General features: G+C 38.0%; 1 protein-coding gene across 1 annotated transcript; it reads right to left on the bottom strand.

The window, feature by feature from the left end:
* Nucleotides 1-548: 548 nt before the first annotated feature.
* On the bottom strand, nucleotides 549-18,987 carry rfx7b (regulatory factor X7b). The gene is made up of 10 exons (XM_084397407.1): nucleotides 18,603-18,987; nucleotides 16,740-16,773; nucleotides 9,674-9,759; nucleotides 8,924-8,962; nucleotides 8,645-8,767; nucleotides 8,436-8,564; nucleotides 7,811-7,883; nucleotides 6,864-7,071; nucleotides 5,827-6,122; nucleotides 549-4,895 (listed from the first exon to the last, which is right to left on the bottom strand). Exons 1-10 carry the CDS (start codon nucleotides 18,725-18,727, stop codon nucleotides 1,410-1,412), a joined length of 4,599 nt encoding a protein of 1,532 aa, XP_084253533.1. The 5' UTR covers nucleotides 18,728-18,987; the 3' UTR covers nucleotides 549-1,409.
* Between the last annotated feature and the right edge of the window lie 1,375 nt (nucleotides 18,988-20,362).

The raw sequence follows: 20,362 nt of genomic DNA, 5'->3' as shown, positions 1-20,362 counted from the left end.
ATAAAATGGAAATTTCATAATGACCACTATGTCCTTTTTTTTTTTTTTTTATACAAATGTCGCACTAACTTGAACAGCCTAGAAATTTAGCCTTTGTGAACTTGTACAACATGCTCCCCAAACCATAGTTATCTGTACATCCGCCATATACATAATTTACACAAGATTCATCCCGCAATCTGATAAAAACAAAGCAAAAACAAACAAACATTGTCTACAAGATCCCTTTTGGATGACGCCAATTGAAGATGGAAACCGCAACGTCTCTTGTTCTTCGACAGCTTCTCTTTGGTATGGAGTTAAGGCCGGAGAAACTACACAGGTTTTCCTGTCGATCTCGAGTTGGAAAGAATATCTAGCCATCACCATACCATTGTCACTACCAGTTTGAAATGATGTGCAAAAAAAGGCGCAGAAACCTACAAATGGCTAGCGACCATCTAAAGAGACGATCAAGAAATGTTCACTGCTAATACACAACACCTTTTTTTTTTTTTAAGTGCACCAAGTTTGTTCTTGAATTCAAAACATCAAAGCCTTTTATGAGATGGAATAAGGCCTTAGACTCTGGAAATAAGGCAGACGAGTCTTCTCTTTTTTTTTTTACGTATATAGCACAAATCTCATCCCTCCCCAACAGTTTGGATTTAACAGTACAAGTTGTATGGCCTTAAATAACCTTTCCCCCCAAAAATGTGTAAAACCACTTTGACAAAACCAATGACGGCTGATGAGAGATTCAGTAAATGCGATTCTTTAAGTCAGCACCAAGTAGCACCTTGCAGTTCATTGAACTGACTGGTTTACGATATGTAGATGTGATATTTCACCTCTGCTGTACTTACGATATTTGAATACACTCCAACCAATCTCGCAAAGCAACAATAAAAGATACTTATATGACCATCTAGAAAGGGTGTTTCCCCAAAGTCAATGACTTGTCACTTGGAATATTGCATGCAGGTTCTCAATATCCACTGTTTTTAGTGGATGGAAACATATAAAAGAGTGTGAATTAAATCAAGGATATGCTTGTGCACCAGGTGATGTTTCATTATCAATTGGAACCAGATGAATTATTTGACCATCCAAGATAAATTACTTCTGAATAATAGGGAGAAATGACTGGAATGATCCACGAAATCAATAGGAATACAAACAAAATTGTAAAAAATAAAATAAAATAAAACATCTCATAAAAGCACATGCCTGTAAGAGATTTACCTCAGGCTGGCACTTTACACTGGACAAGTCCAAAGCATCCAGATTTTTGCTGCACAGACACGTCATTCAACATTTTTGGATACACAAAACGTTGCAATACAAAAAAACAAAACGCTGAACAGAAACCATAAATATAAACAACAATGACAACAGCAACATCAACAGTAAAGGAACAGGAAATAATATTATCCCAACATTTCCACGGTTGGCTGGTCTTTATTCTCCAGCCAATCAAAACCAGCAGAGTTCACAGTATCGCTGCAAATCTGCTGAAACAGAGGATCGTTCTTCAGTTCTTCCAGTGTGGCATCTTCATATTGGTCCTGCTGTTGACTGGGGTCAAACAGCAAGTTGGGGTCCAAAGTGTTCAGGTCATTAATGCTACTAGAAAGGTCAGAAGTCAACCGGATATCGCTGGAAAAGTCAGAAGCGACCGCGCTAAGTTCAGATGCCACTTGTCCGACGAGTTGTGAACTGGGGTTGAGGCTGTCCTCCCCTAAGAGATCCTTAACGGTAGTGTTGAAGTCCAGTTGCTCTTGTTGCTCGTGATCCACGACCTGCTGAGAGGTTTGGGGCAACAAGTGCTGCCGGGTGAGATCTGGATCATCTTGTAACTGTTGTGTGTCTGACAACTGCAACTGTTGGTCCTGGAGTTGCAACTGTTGGTCTTGGAGTTGTAATTGCTGATCTGGAAGTTGCAGCTGTTGATTCTGGAGTTGTAGGTGTTGATCTTGCAGCTCCAATTGCGGTTCTTGGAGCTCAAGCTGCTCTTCCGGTTGTTGCAGTCCAGAGCCTGATTGTGCTTGACTGTCGCCACTGGAGAAGACGACTTGTTCCTCTCCCGTGCTTATGAGGTAACCCGTCTTCTGGAAGTCAAATGGCGAAGGGCTTGAGTCCAGAGGCAGCTGCTGGTTCTGAGGGTTGGGGCCTCCGGGGAAGCCCTGTGTCGTCTCCAAGATTTGGGTTAAGTTCATCCGTGCGGTGTAATTGGAGGGCAGGTTATTTACACCAAGTCCTCGCACTGCATCGTCTCCGTCCGTGTCCATCTTGCTGAGAAGCACGGTTGTGATCTTAGCGCTATTGCTTTGCTGCGCCTGGTGACTGACGGGTAGCAGCTCAGACTGCATCATGATGTTTAGCGGCACTGATTGGCTCCTTTGGGCCAAGGTGCTGGCGCTGACCACTGACTGGTTGTTGGCCAGAATGTTAAGGACCTCAGATGTCAGGGGGCAATTAAAGGGAGAAACAACAGACCTTGGAGTGGTGACTGTTTGTGCAGTGGTGCCACTGAGGTTACGCTGGCGAACTGCCGGGCTAACGCTACGACACCGGAAGGTTCCAGATGCGGATGTGCTTCCGGCCCCTTTATTGTCCAACGGAGCTGGGACGGCGAAACTTTCTTGCCTGCTACTAAGGGTGGTTTGCTGTCCTTGTTGCACTGGAGAAACGGCTGTTAACCTTCCGAAGTTTCCATCCTGATGCCTTGACTGAGACTGGAGAGATTGGCCTGGGATGGCAAAGGCGTGTGGTTTACGGAAATGGTCCTCGACCAGATCCTGGTAACTGGGGAGGATAGCAATGGTGGAGTTGGTTGAGATAACAGGAGAGCCTGCGGTGCTGTTGTACCTGTTGGTTATCCACTCCAGCTTGGCTTTATCTGGGTGGGTGGCCATAGGCCTTTGCATGGGCTTCACTGGACTGCTGGACACAACACTACCATCATGATAACCAGTTATACTGGAGTTGATAGGAGTGAATGCAAAGGGATTGCGGCATTCAATGGGACTTGGAGGAACACTGCTACTGCAGTTTGACAGTGGAGTGCTAATGGGTGTATGGCGCCCACCTAAGATGCTATCAACTGGGGTAACAGTTGCCATTCGGGAACAAGGGCTTTCTCTGGTCATGCTATTCCCCCCTGGTAGCATCTCGGAGGTAGGAGTTGGAGTAGGCGTTGGTGTTGGCGTAGGCGTCGGAGTTGGCGTGTGCACTGGCGTTGCACTACTATGGGAAGAATGATAGAACTGCGTACTTGTCTGATGGGGCGACATGATTGTTCCTTGTCCAACTGTGGCTTGACCTTGTAGGGATATATCCACACAACTTAGGTAGGATTGCAAGCTGCTATTTAGCTTCATTTGCTCCTCCATCTGTACGAGCTCTTCTACGATACTATCCTGGGTCATATCATCATCATTGAAGGGGAAATAGTCAATGCTAGCTTGGGCTCCTGCAAAATCAACAATGTCCTGCTGAAGCGAGAGCTGACTGGAGGTCTCAGTTGCCATCAACGGTAACGGATTAGCTGCATTCTGCTTGTGTTCGGCTTGCATCTGTTGCGAGAAGTCTTGCAGCGAGCTCTTGAGCTCACTTACAGCGGATACCTCCTGAGAAACAACACTGCTGATTTGGTGGTGACTTGGGATTTGTTGCAATAAAGCTGTGCTATTACCAGAAGCTGTTTCATTCAGGCTGATATCAGCAACTTCATTCTCGATTTGAGGATTAACAGTCCGAGAGATTCCAATGGGAGTGTCGGAAAGAGCCAAGATTTGAGTTGGAAAAGAGCTACTATGTTTTAGCGTAACTTTGCATGGAGCACTCTCTGGCCTTGCTGGGGTGCCAGGTCTCTGGATCTTCTTAGCTGATATTACAAGACCAGGCCTGGCATTGCTGCTAACGTCCAAAGGTTGCTGGGAAACGAATACTCTTTTAACTGGGATTGTATGGGTTTCCAAAACAGATGCAGAGCGTTTTCGAGGGCTTTTTAAACAGAGACCAGCATCTTTAGAAGAAGTGCTTGCAGTTGCCACCGCACAAATGGATGACAATTCGGCGTCTACATTCTGGCTGGTAACAGTTAAATACAAAGTACTTTCTGGTTGATCATTGCTGTTGTTATTGCTGCTTGGGGCAAGAGCCTCCATGATTGTACTTGAAGGGTTTGTAGAGTCACTCTTGGCCCTTATAACTCTCTCAGGCACAGGGGACGCCTTAATAAGCAGAGAGGGTTCACTGGAAGCCCGGTATTTAGTGGCTCTTTCGTTCTTTTGTCCTGTACTTGCTCCTGACGCAGTGCTTTGTTTATCAACAGAAATAGCTGAGTTACTGTCATTCACAGCTTCGAATGTCACTTTCACCTCATTGGTAATGGTGGACGCTAACGGGGTTGGGGTTATAGAAGGACGTCCAGGTTTCCCAAATCCAGATGACTGAAGAGAGATGGCAGACGCCCCGTTATGAGCTTGCTGGGTTTGGTTAAATTCTTCCTGGGAAGCTGTGCTACTGATGCCTGCTGACGCAGGTCGCAACGGGGTAGGAGTACTACTATTACTGCTACTGTTGGGCGCTAGCGATATTGCAGTCATCTTGACCACATTTACAGAGCTAACATGAGGCGTGGGCATCACTGTCTTGATGGGGCTGTTGGTGATGAGGAGCGTTGGGGGTGAGCGAAGTGCAATGGCGCTTGTGGCGGAAGGTTTAGGTAAGATCTGGGCATATCGGTGTCTGGCCAACCGGTCACCAACTGGGCTGGCAGAGATATTCTGGGGTGTTTTTGGAGACTGCTTAAGAGATTGTGTCACGACCTGGAAGTTAACCGGTACAACTTTTCCCTCTGCTGCCCCAACAGGACTTGGAGAGGTCATTAGTTGCCTGCTTCTCTGAACCTGCAAAACAAAACAATAGTTGAAGCAATTGTCCATCCAGAAATATCAAGTCAACCATACCCTGTTAGTAGGGGTGTGACAAGAGGGTGAAATTAGCAGAGAATATGCCACCGCTACATTAATTCACATTACATTACAGTGCCCACTGCGGCATACCCTCCACTGTCGTTTTGCAGTTTTTCTAAAAATAACAAAAGTCTTTATTTCTATGTTCAATTTGTGGAAAGTAGTTCAATTAGGAGGTCACACACAGCCTCAATCAGAACTTCTGGAAGCTCATAAATCATGTACAGTAAGGTCTGAAGAGACTTAAAAATCATACAGGAGAAAAGCAAGTCAGTTGAGTTTGTGGCAAAACCTTTTACAGTGCTTGTATATGTTGTCTTTCAATGCACATGGTAATTCGGTAACACTTAATAATAAGGTTCATTAGTTAACTACATTAGTTAACATGCACTAAGAATGAACAAAACTTCTTCAGCATTTATTAATCTTAGTTAATATTAATTTCAACATTTACAAATATGTTATTAAAATCAAAGGTTGTATTTGTTAACATTAGTTAATCCACTGTGAACTAACATGAACAGCTGTATTTTTATTAACTAACATTAACAAAGATTAATAAATGCTGTAACAAATGTATTGCTCATTGTTAGTTCATGTTAGTAATACATTAACTAATGAACCTTATTGTAACATGTTACTGATAATTCATACTCAGAAAGTAGAACTGAAATGATATTTATTACAAGATTATTAGCTAAAACGTTTAAAAAATGCACCTGCCGACTATTTTTCCAATCATGAATTTTGTCATTGAGGATTTCTATAAAATATTGTGCAAAAATCTCGTCTCAATCTTGTGTCTCGTCTTCTAAAATAAGTGTCTCGTCACACCCCTACCCGTTAGCAACCAAAATCTCCTTACTGTGATAGGACTTTGAACAGCAGCAACCACAATGCCTATGGTTGGTTGAGGGGACAGTAATGCAGGACTTCCAGAGGTCAGGCTGGACCCAGGGACAGGTGTGCCCGCCTCGGCCCTTCTCACCTGGGCATCGGTGGGCAAAGGAGAGGTGAGCTTCTGCTCCTGCTGCTTCTTCTGGATCTTACGCTGAAGCTGCTGTTTGGCGTCTACAGAAGGCGAAGGGAGGGTCTTCACTTGGGGAAGGAATGAGTTGGCTTCGCCGGTTGGCACAAACGCAGACGTAGGGGTTTTCATACCTGGCATTTTTAGGAAATAGGTTTAAGTTAAAAACAATAATAAATGTTCTTGTCCTCCCTGATTGATTAAGAAACAGAGTACATGAAAAAGGGAAATAAATTGTATTTGTATTGCAAGTTTTGTTGGTTTTTTAAACAAGTTTTGTTGTAATTTTTGCTGTATTTTGTCTATATTGCTGCCACACTGTATGCATTTATGTAATACACATATATATTTTAATTTAATATTATTTTACTGATATTGTTTTGTAATATGCTAGCATGTTTTGGCGCATGCGAAGGGTTTACCAGTTAGAACGGTGTCGTGTTAGTGGCCCCTAAGTTAATAACTAATGATCTTCGCCATGGAAGTGAATCAATCAATCAAAACTAACTTTAGCTGGACAATAACGTTATCTAGAGCTGTTGTAAAGCCTAAACAATATGTTACGGTGATTTCCTATAATCATAAGCTGTTTTGAAACAATCCATATTCTTAAAAGCGCTATATAAATGAAGGTGACTTGACTTGACATGCATTTACAATCCTTTTCTTTTTTTCCCTCTTTTTTGTGTAACTGGCTCTGAGAGTAAGGAATGCTTATGTTTAATTTCAGCTGGATTTGTTGGTTAATATATTAAAAACAAATACTGTATTGTCTTTCTGTTTGTAACTCTCTGATTGAAAAGCATCAATAAAAAGAGTTAAAGTAAAAAAACTTTGAGGTAAAGTTTGTAAGTGAGGTAATTTTTGTGTCTTGCCTGTTGGGGTTCCAGTCATAACAGTAAGAGCTGCCATGGACTTAGTGCCTATATAGTGACTGTTAAGAAGAAAGCGTGCCAGTTCTTCCACACTGTCAAACTGGCGACTCAACACCTTCTGAGCCCATTCGCAGACCAGACCACAGGCAGCAGAACGCATCTCGTCCTCGGCACTGGGAGACTGTCCGGTCGACTCCAACAACTCACACTAAAGCAGCAGACAGATAAGAGGGGATTTGCTTATCAGTGGTGAAAATATTACATGACTGGTCAAAAGTGTGAAATGTTTATAATTCTCAAACGCCGAAGCTGCAAAAATACAGAAAAAAAGAGTAATATTTAGGGATGCACGAAATATCGGCCACAATATCGGTATTGGGCGATATATGATCATTTTTGGTGTTATCGTTATCGGCCTGATAGAAACATTTGGTTGATATATTAAAGCTGATTAATAATGTATTATTTCCTTCAGCTGAGACACTTCAGATGCGCACTGTTCAACATGATGGTTTTGAATTGCTTGAAATACGATTGGAATCACTTTGAAAAAGGAAAATACGGTTTAGTGCAACATGTGCAGCAAGTCTGTCATATCGGCTACATAAAATTATAATGAGAAGATTATAATAGTGTGTTTGAGACATGGCTTTTAATGATGAGACTTTTTTTGTAATCAGGCTCTCAAAAATTATATAAAAATGTGGATTTAGATTTATCAGCCATTATATCGGTTATCGGCTTTAAAATATAAAGACTTATTGGTTATCGATATCTGCCAAAATGTTCATATCTGTGCATCCTTAGTAATATTGTGAAATATCAACACAATTTATCTACATGTAATTTATTCCTGATGCAAAGCTGAATTTTCATTATCATTACTCTTTGGTGTCACATGATCCTCCAGAAATCATTCTACTATTATTATAGAACAGGACACTCACCCCATCTCCTGATTTGTGTAAGTCCAGGTTTGGGAGTGACGGCATGTGCACAAATGCTTTTTTCCTCAGACCACTGTAGCAGTACGTGATCCATTGTAAAGGTTCACAACAATTCTCATGACTTCTCACATATGTGACCCTGGATCACGTCACCAGTCTCGAGTCGCACGGGTATATGTGTGGCAATAGCCAACAATACATTGCATGGGTCAAAATTATCAATTTTTCTTTTATGCCAAAAATCATTAGGATATTAAGTAAAGATCATGTTCCATGAAGATATTTAGTAAATTTCCTACCGTAAATATATAAAAAATATATTTTTGTGAGTGAATGCAGCACAACTTTAAAGGAGATTTTCTCAATGTTTAGATTTTTTTGCCTCAGATTCCAGATATTCTAATAGTTGTATCTCGGACAAATATTGTCCTATCCTAACAAACCATACATCAATGGCTTATTTAATAAAGCTTATTCAATAAAGCTTATTTATTCAGCTTTCAGATGATGTATAGATCTCAATTTCAAAACATTGACCCATGTGACTGGTTTAGTGGTCCAGGGTCACATATGATCTATGCATTTAGTTTGTTTCAAAAGATTGCGTTTAATTTCAAATTTCCACAGAAAAGGATATTTTGATTTCCCCCTCATGCCCAAACGACGTGCCTTCATGTTCGGAAAAACATTTTTCATGATCTTCCCGAAATCAGCTGCGCTTAAAGGATGGTAACCCAGATTGTCGCAATAACTCCTAAAAAAACAAAACAGCATGAGAATCCGATGAGTACAAGCAAACAAATTCTGTCCGTCACTGCATTAAATCGCACTCACTTGTATTCGTCGTACACCTCTTGTTTTGGCAGTGAGGTTTCCGGATGCTCTTCTAAGTGATTTCGGATCCAGTTGAACGCGTATGTTTGCTGAGTCCGACTGGACGACATTGAATTCTGGTCACTACGGGAAAAACAGAGGGAAAGGGAGGCTTGAGACAGTGATGCTGAAGTTGCAGAAATATATGTGTGTACATTTGTTGCTCCTGTATAATATATCATGTTATACACATTACTTCAAGAATGTTTTTTCCCTGTGATATAGTTAAAGTTGTAGTACCATAGTGCAGGACTTGCAGAGCCCCTCTGATTTTCAGTTCTATTGGACATCATGTTGGGAAAGAGGGGTTGACATGATGGACAGATAAGGGGAAACAAATGATAAAACACAGGAAGCTTGGTATTGCAATGTCATAATTGACACAAAATCTATTTAAATGGTGAAATGATTAGCTCATTATGATTCAATACAGCATGATGCAAAAGAACAAATGCAAAAATAGGCAATCTTACAAAGAAAAATGGGTAACACTTTACTCTAAGGTTCATTAGTTAACAAACTAAGAATGAACAATCCTTCTACAGCATTTATTCATCTTAGTATCTATTAATTTCAACATTTACTAATACGTTACTAAAATCAAAGGTTGAATTTGTTAACATTAGTTAATGCACTGTGGACTAACATGACCAGCTGCATTTTTATTAACAAACATTAACAAAGATTAATAAATACTGTAACAAATGTATTGCTCATTGTTAGTTAATATATTAACTAATGAACCTTATTGTAAAGTGTTACCAAAAAATGATACTTGTACACTTCTTGATTTTGTTACATCAATGCATCTCACTAGATATGCATGTTTCACTGAATGGGTGAATAATAAACATCAGACATACCATATGCTATGAGTGTATTTGATATTGCAAAGCACAAAGATCACAAATGGTTTTTGAGGTGTTCAAATCATAAAAGGAAGGGAGGGGGATATGGAAAGGAATAACTAGATTAGAAAATAACATGTACCTTTTGTCATTGCCACTACTGGGACCAGAAGGCAACTTAAGGTAGAGGTAGAGCTTTTCGATATCTGTAAACTTCTCAACATCTTGCTGCGTAAATGAAGAACACAAGGGCATTTCAGACAAGTTTGATATCATTTTTACTCTAAAAACAAACAAACAAGCATGTTCACAGTCATTTAAAGTGTTAAAATAAGACTAACCTAAGAAGTAATTAACTTAAACAACTTAAACTGTCAGTTCATTTGGTGTTTGGGTCTTTCACACCAAGCATTTTATAGACAAAACTGATTTATTGTATTTGGTTATGTGATTTTGCTCATTTTAGCAAGTCTTTGACACTTAAAGGTTGATCACTCGAGGCCAATATAGATTACACAAGATATCCAGTAGCCAAACATTTATTTCGGCCCCTGCAAGACTTAGTCCATGACATCACTGTTTTCTCCTGCATTCATTTGCGCAGGGTTGGCGTATTCAAAGGGGAAAAGCAGGTCCCCTCGAGTCCGACAGACACACAATACTGGAGTGTGTCTGCGCATATGACCAGCAAACCTGCAGTCCTGCTCAGCTTTTAGCCAGTTGCCATGTAAACCTTGTCAGTAAACATGCATGTCAATGCTGACACACACTTCGTTTCAGCACAGGCTCCTCCCACCTCGCTTTCAATTGGCTGGTGAGAATGAGTTCCTCTCACCTCTTCCTATTCTATTTGCCTCTTTGTTGCTAGGGGAAACCGGCACTCATGAATGGGGTGAGGCTTGACAGCCAATGAGCAGTAAATAAAAAAATAAAAGACAATTCGCTGTTATTTCCTAAATGCACCAGGTAGCCGTTATAAATCCATCTATTCAATGCTAGGGCTGATATTTGTGACCCTGGACCACAAAACCAGTCACATGGGTCAATTTTTTTTAAATTGAGATTTATACATCACATGAAAGCTGAATACATAAGCTTTCCATTTATGTATGGTTTGTTAGAATAGGACAATATTTGGCAGAGAAACATCTGGAATCTGAGGGTGCAAAACATTTTTTTTTTTTTTTTTATTCTAAACATTGAGAAAATCTCTTTTAAAGTTGTCCATGTATGTTTGCGATTTTGCTGCGTCCACTCACAAAAAAATATTTACGGTAGGAAATTTACAAAATATCTTCATGGAACATGATCTTCACTTAATATCCTAATGATTTTTGGCATAAAAGAAAAATCGATAATTTTGACCAGTACAATGTATTGTTGGCTATTGCCACAAATATACCCGTGGGACATGTGACTGGTTTTGTGGTCCAGGGTCACATACTGAAGTATTGTATAAAACAAACAGGCTTATTCTATCTGAACATGGAAGCTGAGTCTTTAAAGGTTTTATTACGTTGATTCTGGCTACTGAACAGTATGATATCTGTATGAAGTAGTTATCTTGCCTCTGATTGGCTGCACTAGGGATGGCTCGATACCACAATTTTGGTTTCGGTACGGTACCAGAACCTAATACCTCGGTATCGATACTAAATCGATACCACAGGTGACAAATAACCAGCCTCAAAATTTAAGTGAATTGAAACAGTTTTATTAAAAAAACACTGCTTGAAACTCTGCTGCACCGAATGTGCAAACAAAAAGTTATCAAAATGTTTAAAAAAAAAAATAATAAATAAAAAACAGTCAGGGAACTTACAGTAGGTTAAATTTTGATTTAAAAAAAAGAAAGAAAAGGACACCTGAAATGATACAATTAAAATAGGTTAATATCTATTATCTATAATAATTGATTAATATAGAATAATAATAGAATAATGAAATGAAATGTAAACCATTAGCTGTCATGCATCAACAGAGAATTATCAACATTTATAGCATTTATTAATCTTGGTTTGATTACTGTTTGGTTTGGGTTCATATTAGTTAATGCATAAAGTAATGTTAACATGCTAAACATGTATTAGTATATTTAAATAATAATTACGGATTGATCTATTCTAGATTAATAAATGCTATAATACTGTCAGGTCAGGTTACCTAATGAATGTTGACAAATGTAGCTTAAATGTAAAGTGTTACTCTAACATTCATATTGGTAATATCCATATTACTACTATTACTCTCTCTCAGCTGATTCCTCAGTCTGTCGCCACAGCAGCAGTGATAGATATGCCATTCATTTTACTATCACCAATACTAAAATTAATATCACTAATCTCTTTATTCATTCAAATTCAATTAATATGATTGTTTGAAAGTGCAAAAAAATTATGAGAACTAAACTTCATTGGTTCTAGCGTGTCATGAAAGCACATTTGAGCTTTCGTGTTTACCGTGTCATATTTAATTGATAAGCTCTATGTGCGCTGTGAATAAAAGTCTAAATTAAATCAGTTGAATGATGGACTCACGTGTCGATCTCTGCACTCTTTGAACAAGTCAGGATGATCAAGGGACAAGTGGTCAACGTTAGCCAGATTTGATGTGTTGCCTCCCGTGGCAAATTTAAAGCAGCGTTTGTACAGTGGTGCATTGAGGTCTGTTGCTTCACCTTTCTCATTACTTTTGTAGGCAAAGTAATGCCATATTTCAGTCCTATTGCTCTCTTTATTTATTCATTTCGGGCGTGTAGAATGAGCTTCATCTGTTTGATCCATCGTGTTCCTCCGTTGTCACCGTTTGCCGGTTTTGCGTGACCCGCGTCAGTTTGGGTAGCGCACTGCCGCCTAGCGGTGAACTTCGAAACAGCAGCGCATCAAATACCGAAGTGAGCAAAATTATGATATTGTACCGTTTGAAATATAATATATACCGGTATTTTTGCAGTACCGGTATACCGCGCATCCCTAGGCTGCACAGCAGCAACAGGTGATACTGGCCAATCACTGAGTAATAAAACTTTATGCTCTTGATTTGAAACAGATTCAACTCTAAATTCTGATTTGAAACAGATTCAACTCTCAATTATGATAGGAATCAGATTCAACTCTAAATTTTGATGGGAAACAGACAGATTCAACTTTAAATTCTTATTGGAAACAGATTCAACTCTAAATTCTGATAGGAATCAGATTCAACTAAATTCTGATGGGAAACAGACAGATTCAACTCTAAATTCTGATGGGAAACAGACAGATTCAACTCTAAATTCTGATCAGAAACAGACAGATTCAACTCTAAATTCTGATTTGAAACATATTCAACTAAATTCTGATCGGAAATAGACAGATTCAACTACATTTTGATTGGAAACAGATTCAACTCTAAATTCTGATAGGAAGCAGATTCAACTAAATTCTGATCAGAAACAGACAGATTCAACTAAATTTTAAATGGAAACATTCCACTCTAAATTACGATAGGAATCAGAGTCAACTCTAAATTCTGATGGGAAACAGACAGATTCAACTCTAAACTCTGATTGGAAACAGACAGATTCAACTCTAAATTATGATAGGAATCAGATTCAACTCTAAATTCTGACTGGAAACAGACAGATTCAACTCGAATTTCTGATTGGAAACAGACAGATACAACTCTAAATTCTGATTTGAAACATATTCAACTCTAAATTATGATAGGAATCAGATTCAACTCTAAATTCTGACTGGAAACAGACAGATTCAACTCTAAACTCTGATTGGAAACAGACAGATTCAACTCTAAATTATGATAGGAATCAGATTCAACTCTAAATTCTGACTGGAAACAGACAGATTCAACTCTAAACTCTGATTGGAAACAGACAGATTCAACTCTAAATTATGATAGGAATCAGATTCAACTCTAAATTCTGATGGGAAACAGACAGATCCAACTCTAAATTCTGATGGGAAACAGACAGATTCAACTGTAAAACCCTGATTGGAAACAGACAGATTCAACTCTAAATTATGATAGGAATCAGATTCAACTCTAAATTCTGACTGGAAACAGACAGATTCAACTCGAATTTCTGATTGAAAACAGACAGATTCAACTCTAAATTCTGACTGGAAACAGACAGATTCAACTCGAATTTCTGATAGGAATCAGATTCAACTAAATTCTGATGGGAAACAGACAGATTCAACTCTAAATTCTGATCAGAAACAGACAGATTCAACTCTAAATTCTGATTTGAAACATATTCCACTCTAAATTCTGATAGGAAGCAGATTCAACTAAATTCTGATCGGAAACAGACAGATTCAACTAAATTTTGATTGGAAACAGATTCCACTCTAAATTACGATAGGAATCAGATTCAACTCTAAATTCTGATGGGAAACAGACAGATTCAACTCTAAATTCTGATAGGAATCAGATTCAACTCTAAATTCTGACTGGAAACAGACAGATTCAACTCGAATTTCTGATTGGAAACAGACAGATACAGCTCTAAATTCTGATTTGAAACATATTCAACTCTAAATTATGATAGGAATCAGATTCAACTCTAAATTCTGACTGGAAACAGACAGATTCAACTCTAAATTCTGATGGGAAACAGACAGATTCAACTCTAAATTCTGATGGGAAACAGACAGATTCAACTCTAAACTCTGATTGGAAACAGACAGATTCAACTCTAAATTATGATAGGAATCAGATTCAACTAAATTCTGATTGGAAACAGACAGATTCAACTCTAAATTCTGATTTGACACATATTCAACTCTAAATTATTATAGGAAGCAGATTCAACTAAATTCTGATTGGAAACAGACAGATTCAACTCTAAATTCTGATTTGACACATATTCAACTCTAAATTATTATAGGAAGCAGATTCAACTAAATTCTGATTGGAAACAAACAGATTCAACTCTAAATTCTGATTGGAAACAGACAGATTCAACTCTAAATTCTGATATTCAACTCTAAATTATGATAGGAAGCAGATTCAACTAAATTCTGATCGGAAACAGACAGAGTCAACTCTAAATTCTGATTGGAAACAGATTCAACTCTAAATTCTGATCAGAAACAGACAGATTCAACTAAATTCTGATGGGAAACAGACAGATTCAACTCTAAATTCTGATCAGAAACAGACAGATTCAACTAAATTCTGATGGGAAACAGATTGATTCAAATCTAAATTCTGATTGCAAACAGATTCAACTCTAAATTCTGATTGGAAGCAGATTGAACTCGAATTTCTCATAGGAAACAGATTCAACTCTAAATTCTAATTTGAAACTGATTCAACTCTAAATTCTAATAGGAATCAGATTCAACTCTAGATTCTGATTGGAAACAGATTCAACTCTAAATTCTGATTGGTAACAGACAGATTCAACTCTAAATTCTAAATGGAAGCAAATTTAACTTGAATTTCTCATAGGAATTAGAAAGATTAAACTTTAAATTCTGATTTAAAACAGATTCAACTCTAAATTCTGATTGGAAACAGATTCAACTCTAAATTCTGATTGGAAACAGATTCAACTCTAAATTCTGATAGGAATCAGATTCAACTCTAAATTTTGATTAGAAACAGATCGATTCAACTCTAAATTCTGATTGGAAACAGACAGATTCAACTCTAAATTCTGACTGGATAAGCCTTGTTTGTAACATACAGATAAACACAAACCTGTTACACAAACCTGTTACACATTTTAAAATAATGCACCACATTTCAGCATTGTTTCCACAAACAGCCAGTCACACTAATTAACTACATTACTTGGTGAAAGAATCATTCATACTGAAGCTTTAGAAGCTTATTACTTTACTGTACTTGTACATTTGCACACTGTTGAAAAGCTGTGAACGTGTAGCTGTACTTAGAACAATTTCCACCAGCCCAGCCTCATGACGATAAACATTCTATAGTATTCTATTTCATTCAATTCTATTTCATTATAAATTGTGGCATATTACTCAAAAGTGAGCTAAAAATAGCAAATGAAACTTCTATAACACATTATTCGTTTAAGGAAGTTTTGCTTGCTTTAAATGTAGAGTGACTGAACCCTGTTTTCATCTTCCTGGTAACAGCCTCCATGACTACAACTGTTTGTTACTGGAGTCATGACACACGTTTATATATATACAAAAGCAATAATTAACATAAAATAGAAAAGCCTGCAAGGACTGACTTTTGACTTTCATTTTTGTCAGCTTTGTCTTGAACATTATCGGTTGAAAGTTGTGGATATTTGTGTCTAGTTTTCCTAACTCACATAAAATATTGTTCTCAGCAAACTAAAAAAGCCTACTTAACAACAAACAAATGTGGTGTAGAAAACTATTCATCTGCAAAATGTGTGGTACTTGAGTTGTAAAGCATTATGTTATAATCACTTGACGCAGTGACAAGAAGCTCATTTACATCATCAATTCTGCTCAAAGACGTAGAAGTAGTAGAAATTAACCCTTGTAATGCATTAAACAAAACTGTATACATTCCCATTGCATTCTCGGGTCTGAGAGTCATAATTTAATATTTTTCAACTTAAACCATATTATATCTGATAAGTAACTTCTCATTAACGAGTGAATGTACAAACTTTTTACAGTTTTGAATGTTACCATGTTTTTACCATGATAATCCTGAAATTACCTCTACCGGATCAAATTGGACCCGAATGCATTTAAAGAAAATTATATACAATAATCTAACAATATTTTCTTATAACAATACAAAACTAGAGCAATTATATACGCTCTTTCACTTTAATTTTGATACGAAATGTACAATTTTCCCAGAAGTCTTTTTTTTTTTAAATGACATTAACGAAAGCCATTTCTATCCATTTTTAACGCAATATTTACCCAATATTACTTAAAAAAAATGCCAATTATCTTTATAAACAGTGGCAACAGTAATAGGATAAGACATCAATATTCAATAAATTGTTACATTTATAAATAATATTTAAAAAATATATATTCTTCCGCCAAATAATACAGTTTATTAACTGTAGCGCTTTACGCTTGTCAAACAACATTGCAACTTGCTGCATTAATACAGAATGCATCTGCATTATAAACACCACCTTTGAACACGGCTCATGCAGAATATGAATTTAGAGTCTAAAATATCTGTCTGATAACACTAAATGTTCATAAGTAATGACATGAGAGACTTACCAATATACTCTCCACTTTTGATTGTACAGATTTGCTGCAAAACAAGAAAAACAAGGATTGTTAGTGCGGTTATGCTTGAATAAAAAAAAGTATAAACACAGTGAAAACAAGACATGCTGTTGAGTTCCAGATAACAGGCAGGGCATTTCTTGGAGGTGGTTTCCTTTAAGATAAAAGAATTCATAGAAAGAGCAGGACTTTTTTTTCATTATTAATGACAGTGTCAAAGGTCGAGTCAGGGCATGTGCATTTTCTACTACACATGCCTATTAAACGAACGGGTTTGTTGGTTCTGCAGAAAATAAGCTTTTGTGGACATCTAAGGTTAATAATCATGGATGTCTGATTTTAGTTGCAATGGATGTATGATTTTGCATGGGGATTTTCTGATGTCACTGCATGGGATCTCAATGCAAAGGATGGCTTGACGTCACTTTCAAAATGCAATTTCAAATGCCTATAATATATGATTTCATTGCATGGGGATGGAGTCTGATTTTGTCTAATGGGTTTTCTGATGTCGTTGCATGTGGATGATGTCTAGTTGCATTGCATGGATTATCTGATATCACTGCATGGAAAGTCTGATTTCAGTTGAATGGGACGTCTGATTGAGTCCCATGCTCTGAGACCATATATTTGTATTTGAAATCAGAAATGCCATGCCATGAAATCAGACATCCTACACAATGACAAGGTGTCAACAGAAAACCCATGCAAAAAAAATCAGACAAAATCATATCCAAAGAATGAAATCAGAAATCAGACATATTTACAGGCACTGAAATCATATATCAAATGCAACAAAATCATACAATCCATTAAATGATATCAGATATCCCCATGCATTAAATTATATATTACTTGCATTTTAAATCAGATGTGTTATGCACAGAAATCTGACATCCAATGCAATGACAATCATTGAAGAAAATCAAGATAAAAATCAGAATGCAGTGAAATCATACATCCATTGCAACTGAAATCAGATATCCAAATGCAATGAAATTAGAAATCAGACATAATTACATAAAATGAAATTTGAAACCAGATATGACATCAGAAAGTCCATGCAATAAAATCTGCATGCTTGGATAAATTCTATCCAAGTCAATGAAATCATACATCCAATGCAATGCATTTAGAAATATTAATAATCACATGCACTGAAATCATATGTTCCAAGCCACGATGCATTATCAGACATTCCCGTGCACTAAAATCAGATATTACTTGAAATTGAAGTCTGATTGACATCCGATGCAATGGCATAAGTAGCCTAAATCAATCAGATAAAACTCAAGACTTCATCCCCATACTATGAAATCATACATCCTTTGCAACTGAAAACAGACATGCAAATGAAATTAGAAAAGCAGACAATCACATGCACTGAAATCTGATATTACATGCATTTAAAAACCAGATATGCCATATGAAATTAAATCAGTCATTCTATGCAATGACATCAGAAAGTCCATGCAATGAAATCAGACATCATATGCAAGAAACTGAAATCAGACATAATCCCATGCAACAAAATCACCCTACCCATGGATTGAAATCACACATTCCCATGCACTGAATTTAGATATAACTTGAATCTGAAATGAGATATACTGTGCAATGACATCTGACGTCCAGTGCAATGACGAGATAACCAATGAGATCAAATCAGACATCATGCAATGAAATCATGCATCTGAAATCAGATATTGCATGCAACGAAATCATATGTAGGCCCACTGTCCAGTTGAAATAAGGCTGTAAACAATCAAAACATAACATGCAATGGCATCAGACATCCCGTTACAAGTGCCAGCCATCAGATGCATGCAATGTTTGCGAGATCGGATCTCTCACCAAATGGAGTTCTTGATCTTGTTGTACTGCAGTGCCGTGGCCTCGAGGCTCTGCAGGGACGGTCCGGGAACACCGGGAACACCGGGCTGTTGTTGTTGATCATCAGCCATCACGGTGAGCTTCATGCATGGGAGGGGGAAGAGGAGGAGGAGGAGGAGCAGGAGGAAGAGGAGGACAGATTCAGCATGTAGGCCTCATTTGAGCGCATAACGCCCGGAGCCGAGGTGAGACGAGCCGTTACCGGGAGTCTGGACCGAGCAGCACGGGCTCGGTTGTCGGATTCGGACGCATACACCGCGGCGGGCGAGAACGAGGCGGAAAAACACGGAGATTCTCCGAGAGAAACAGCAGCAGCAGCAACTGACCGAGCTGAAACGGGGACTGCGCATGCGCACGGGCGTACAGGCGTGTGCGCGCTCGCGTGTGTAACCTAGCTACACTCATGCTGGAAATTGCACTCAAAAGTGAACACCCTTCTGTTCATATATAAAGATAACGTGTTTTTATTCTAAACATGTAAAAAAAGAGTTTAGGTTACTTCCAAAAAAAGAAAGAAAAAAAGAAAAAGAAAAAGGGATTACTACCATAGTACTATCATATGTGCCCAAAACATGTTTATACCCTTGTATATCAACTAGCTTTATTTGAAAATAATATAATTCTATAGTATCTATGTGTAAAATACTAAAAGCTGAAAATAGTCTACATTGGGAGGAAACCCGCTTCATAAAATCTTTATTAAAATGAGGCGTGTGCGCGCTCGCGTGTGTAACCTAGCTACCCTTTTGCTGGAAATGGTCCTAAAAAGTGAACTAATTCTCCCTTCTATTCATGTATAAAGATAAAATGTGTTATATTATTTCAAAAATGTAAAAAAGAGTTTAGGTTACTTTTCTATCAAATGATTACTTACTACCATAGTAGCCTACTATGTGCCCAAAACATGTTAATACCATGGCATATCAATTAGCTTTATTTGAAAATAATATAATTCTACAGCATCTAGATCAGTAAAATCTGAAACTCATGGATTTCTGTTGTCACTGCACAGAACATATATATATATATATATATATATATATATATATAGTAATATATGATTTCAGTGCATGTGATAAATTATACATTTATGAATGTTTGACAGTGTAACTCATTTAAACATGCCAATAAAGTTATTTCAATATTGAATCTGTGAACACTAAAATAATTCTACACTGCCCTCTACCGTTAATAACTCTACACTGGTCCTCTATACATCTCTATACTGCCCTCTGCTGTCAATAACTCTACACTGGCCCTCTATGCATCGCTATACTGCCCTCTGCTGTCAATAACTCTACACTGGCCCTCTATGCATCTCTATACTGCCCTCTGCTGTCAATAACTCTACACTGGCCCTCTATGCATCTCTATACTGCCCTCTGCTGTCAATAACTCTACACTGGTCCTCTATACATCTCTATACTGCCCTCTGCTGTCAATAACTCTACACTGGCCCTCTATGCATCGCTATACTGCCCTCTGCTGTCAATAACTCTACACTGGCCCTCTTTGCATCTCTATACTGCCCTCTGCTGTCAATAACTCTACACTGGCCCTCTATGCATCTCTATACTGCCCTCTGCTGTCAATAACTCTACACTGGCCCTCTATGCATCTCTATACTGCCTTCTGCTGTCAATAACTCTACACTGGCCCTCTATGCATCTCTATACTGCCCTCTGCTGTCAATAACTCTACACTGGCCCTCTATGCATCTC

This window comes from Rutilus rutilus, assembly GCF_951802725.1.
Source record: "Rutilus rutilus genome assembly, chromosome: 23".
Taxonomy (NCBI): Eukaryota; Metazoa; Chordata; class Actinopteri; order Cypriniformes; family Leuciscidae; genus Rutilus; species Rutilus rutilus.
Note: the sequence above shows the minus strand (reverse complement) of the source record. Positions and strands in the feature narration are given on the sequence as shown.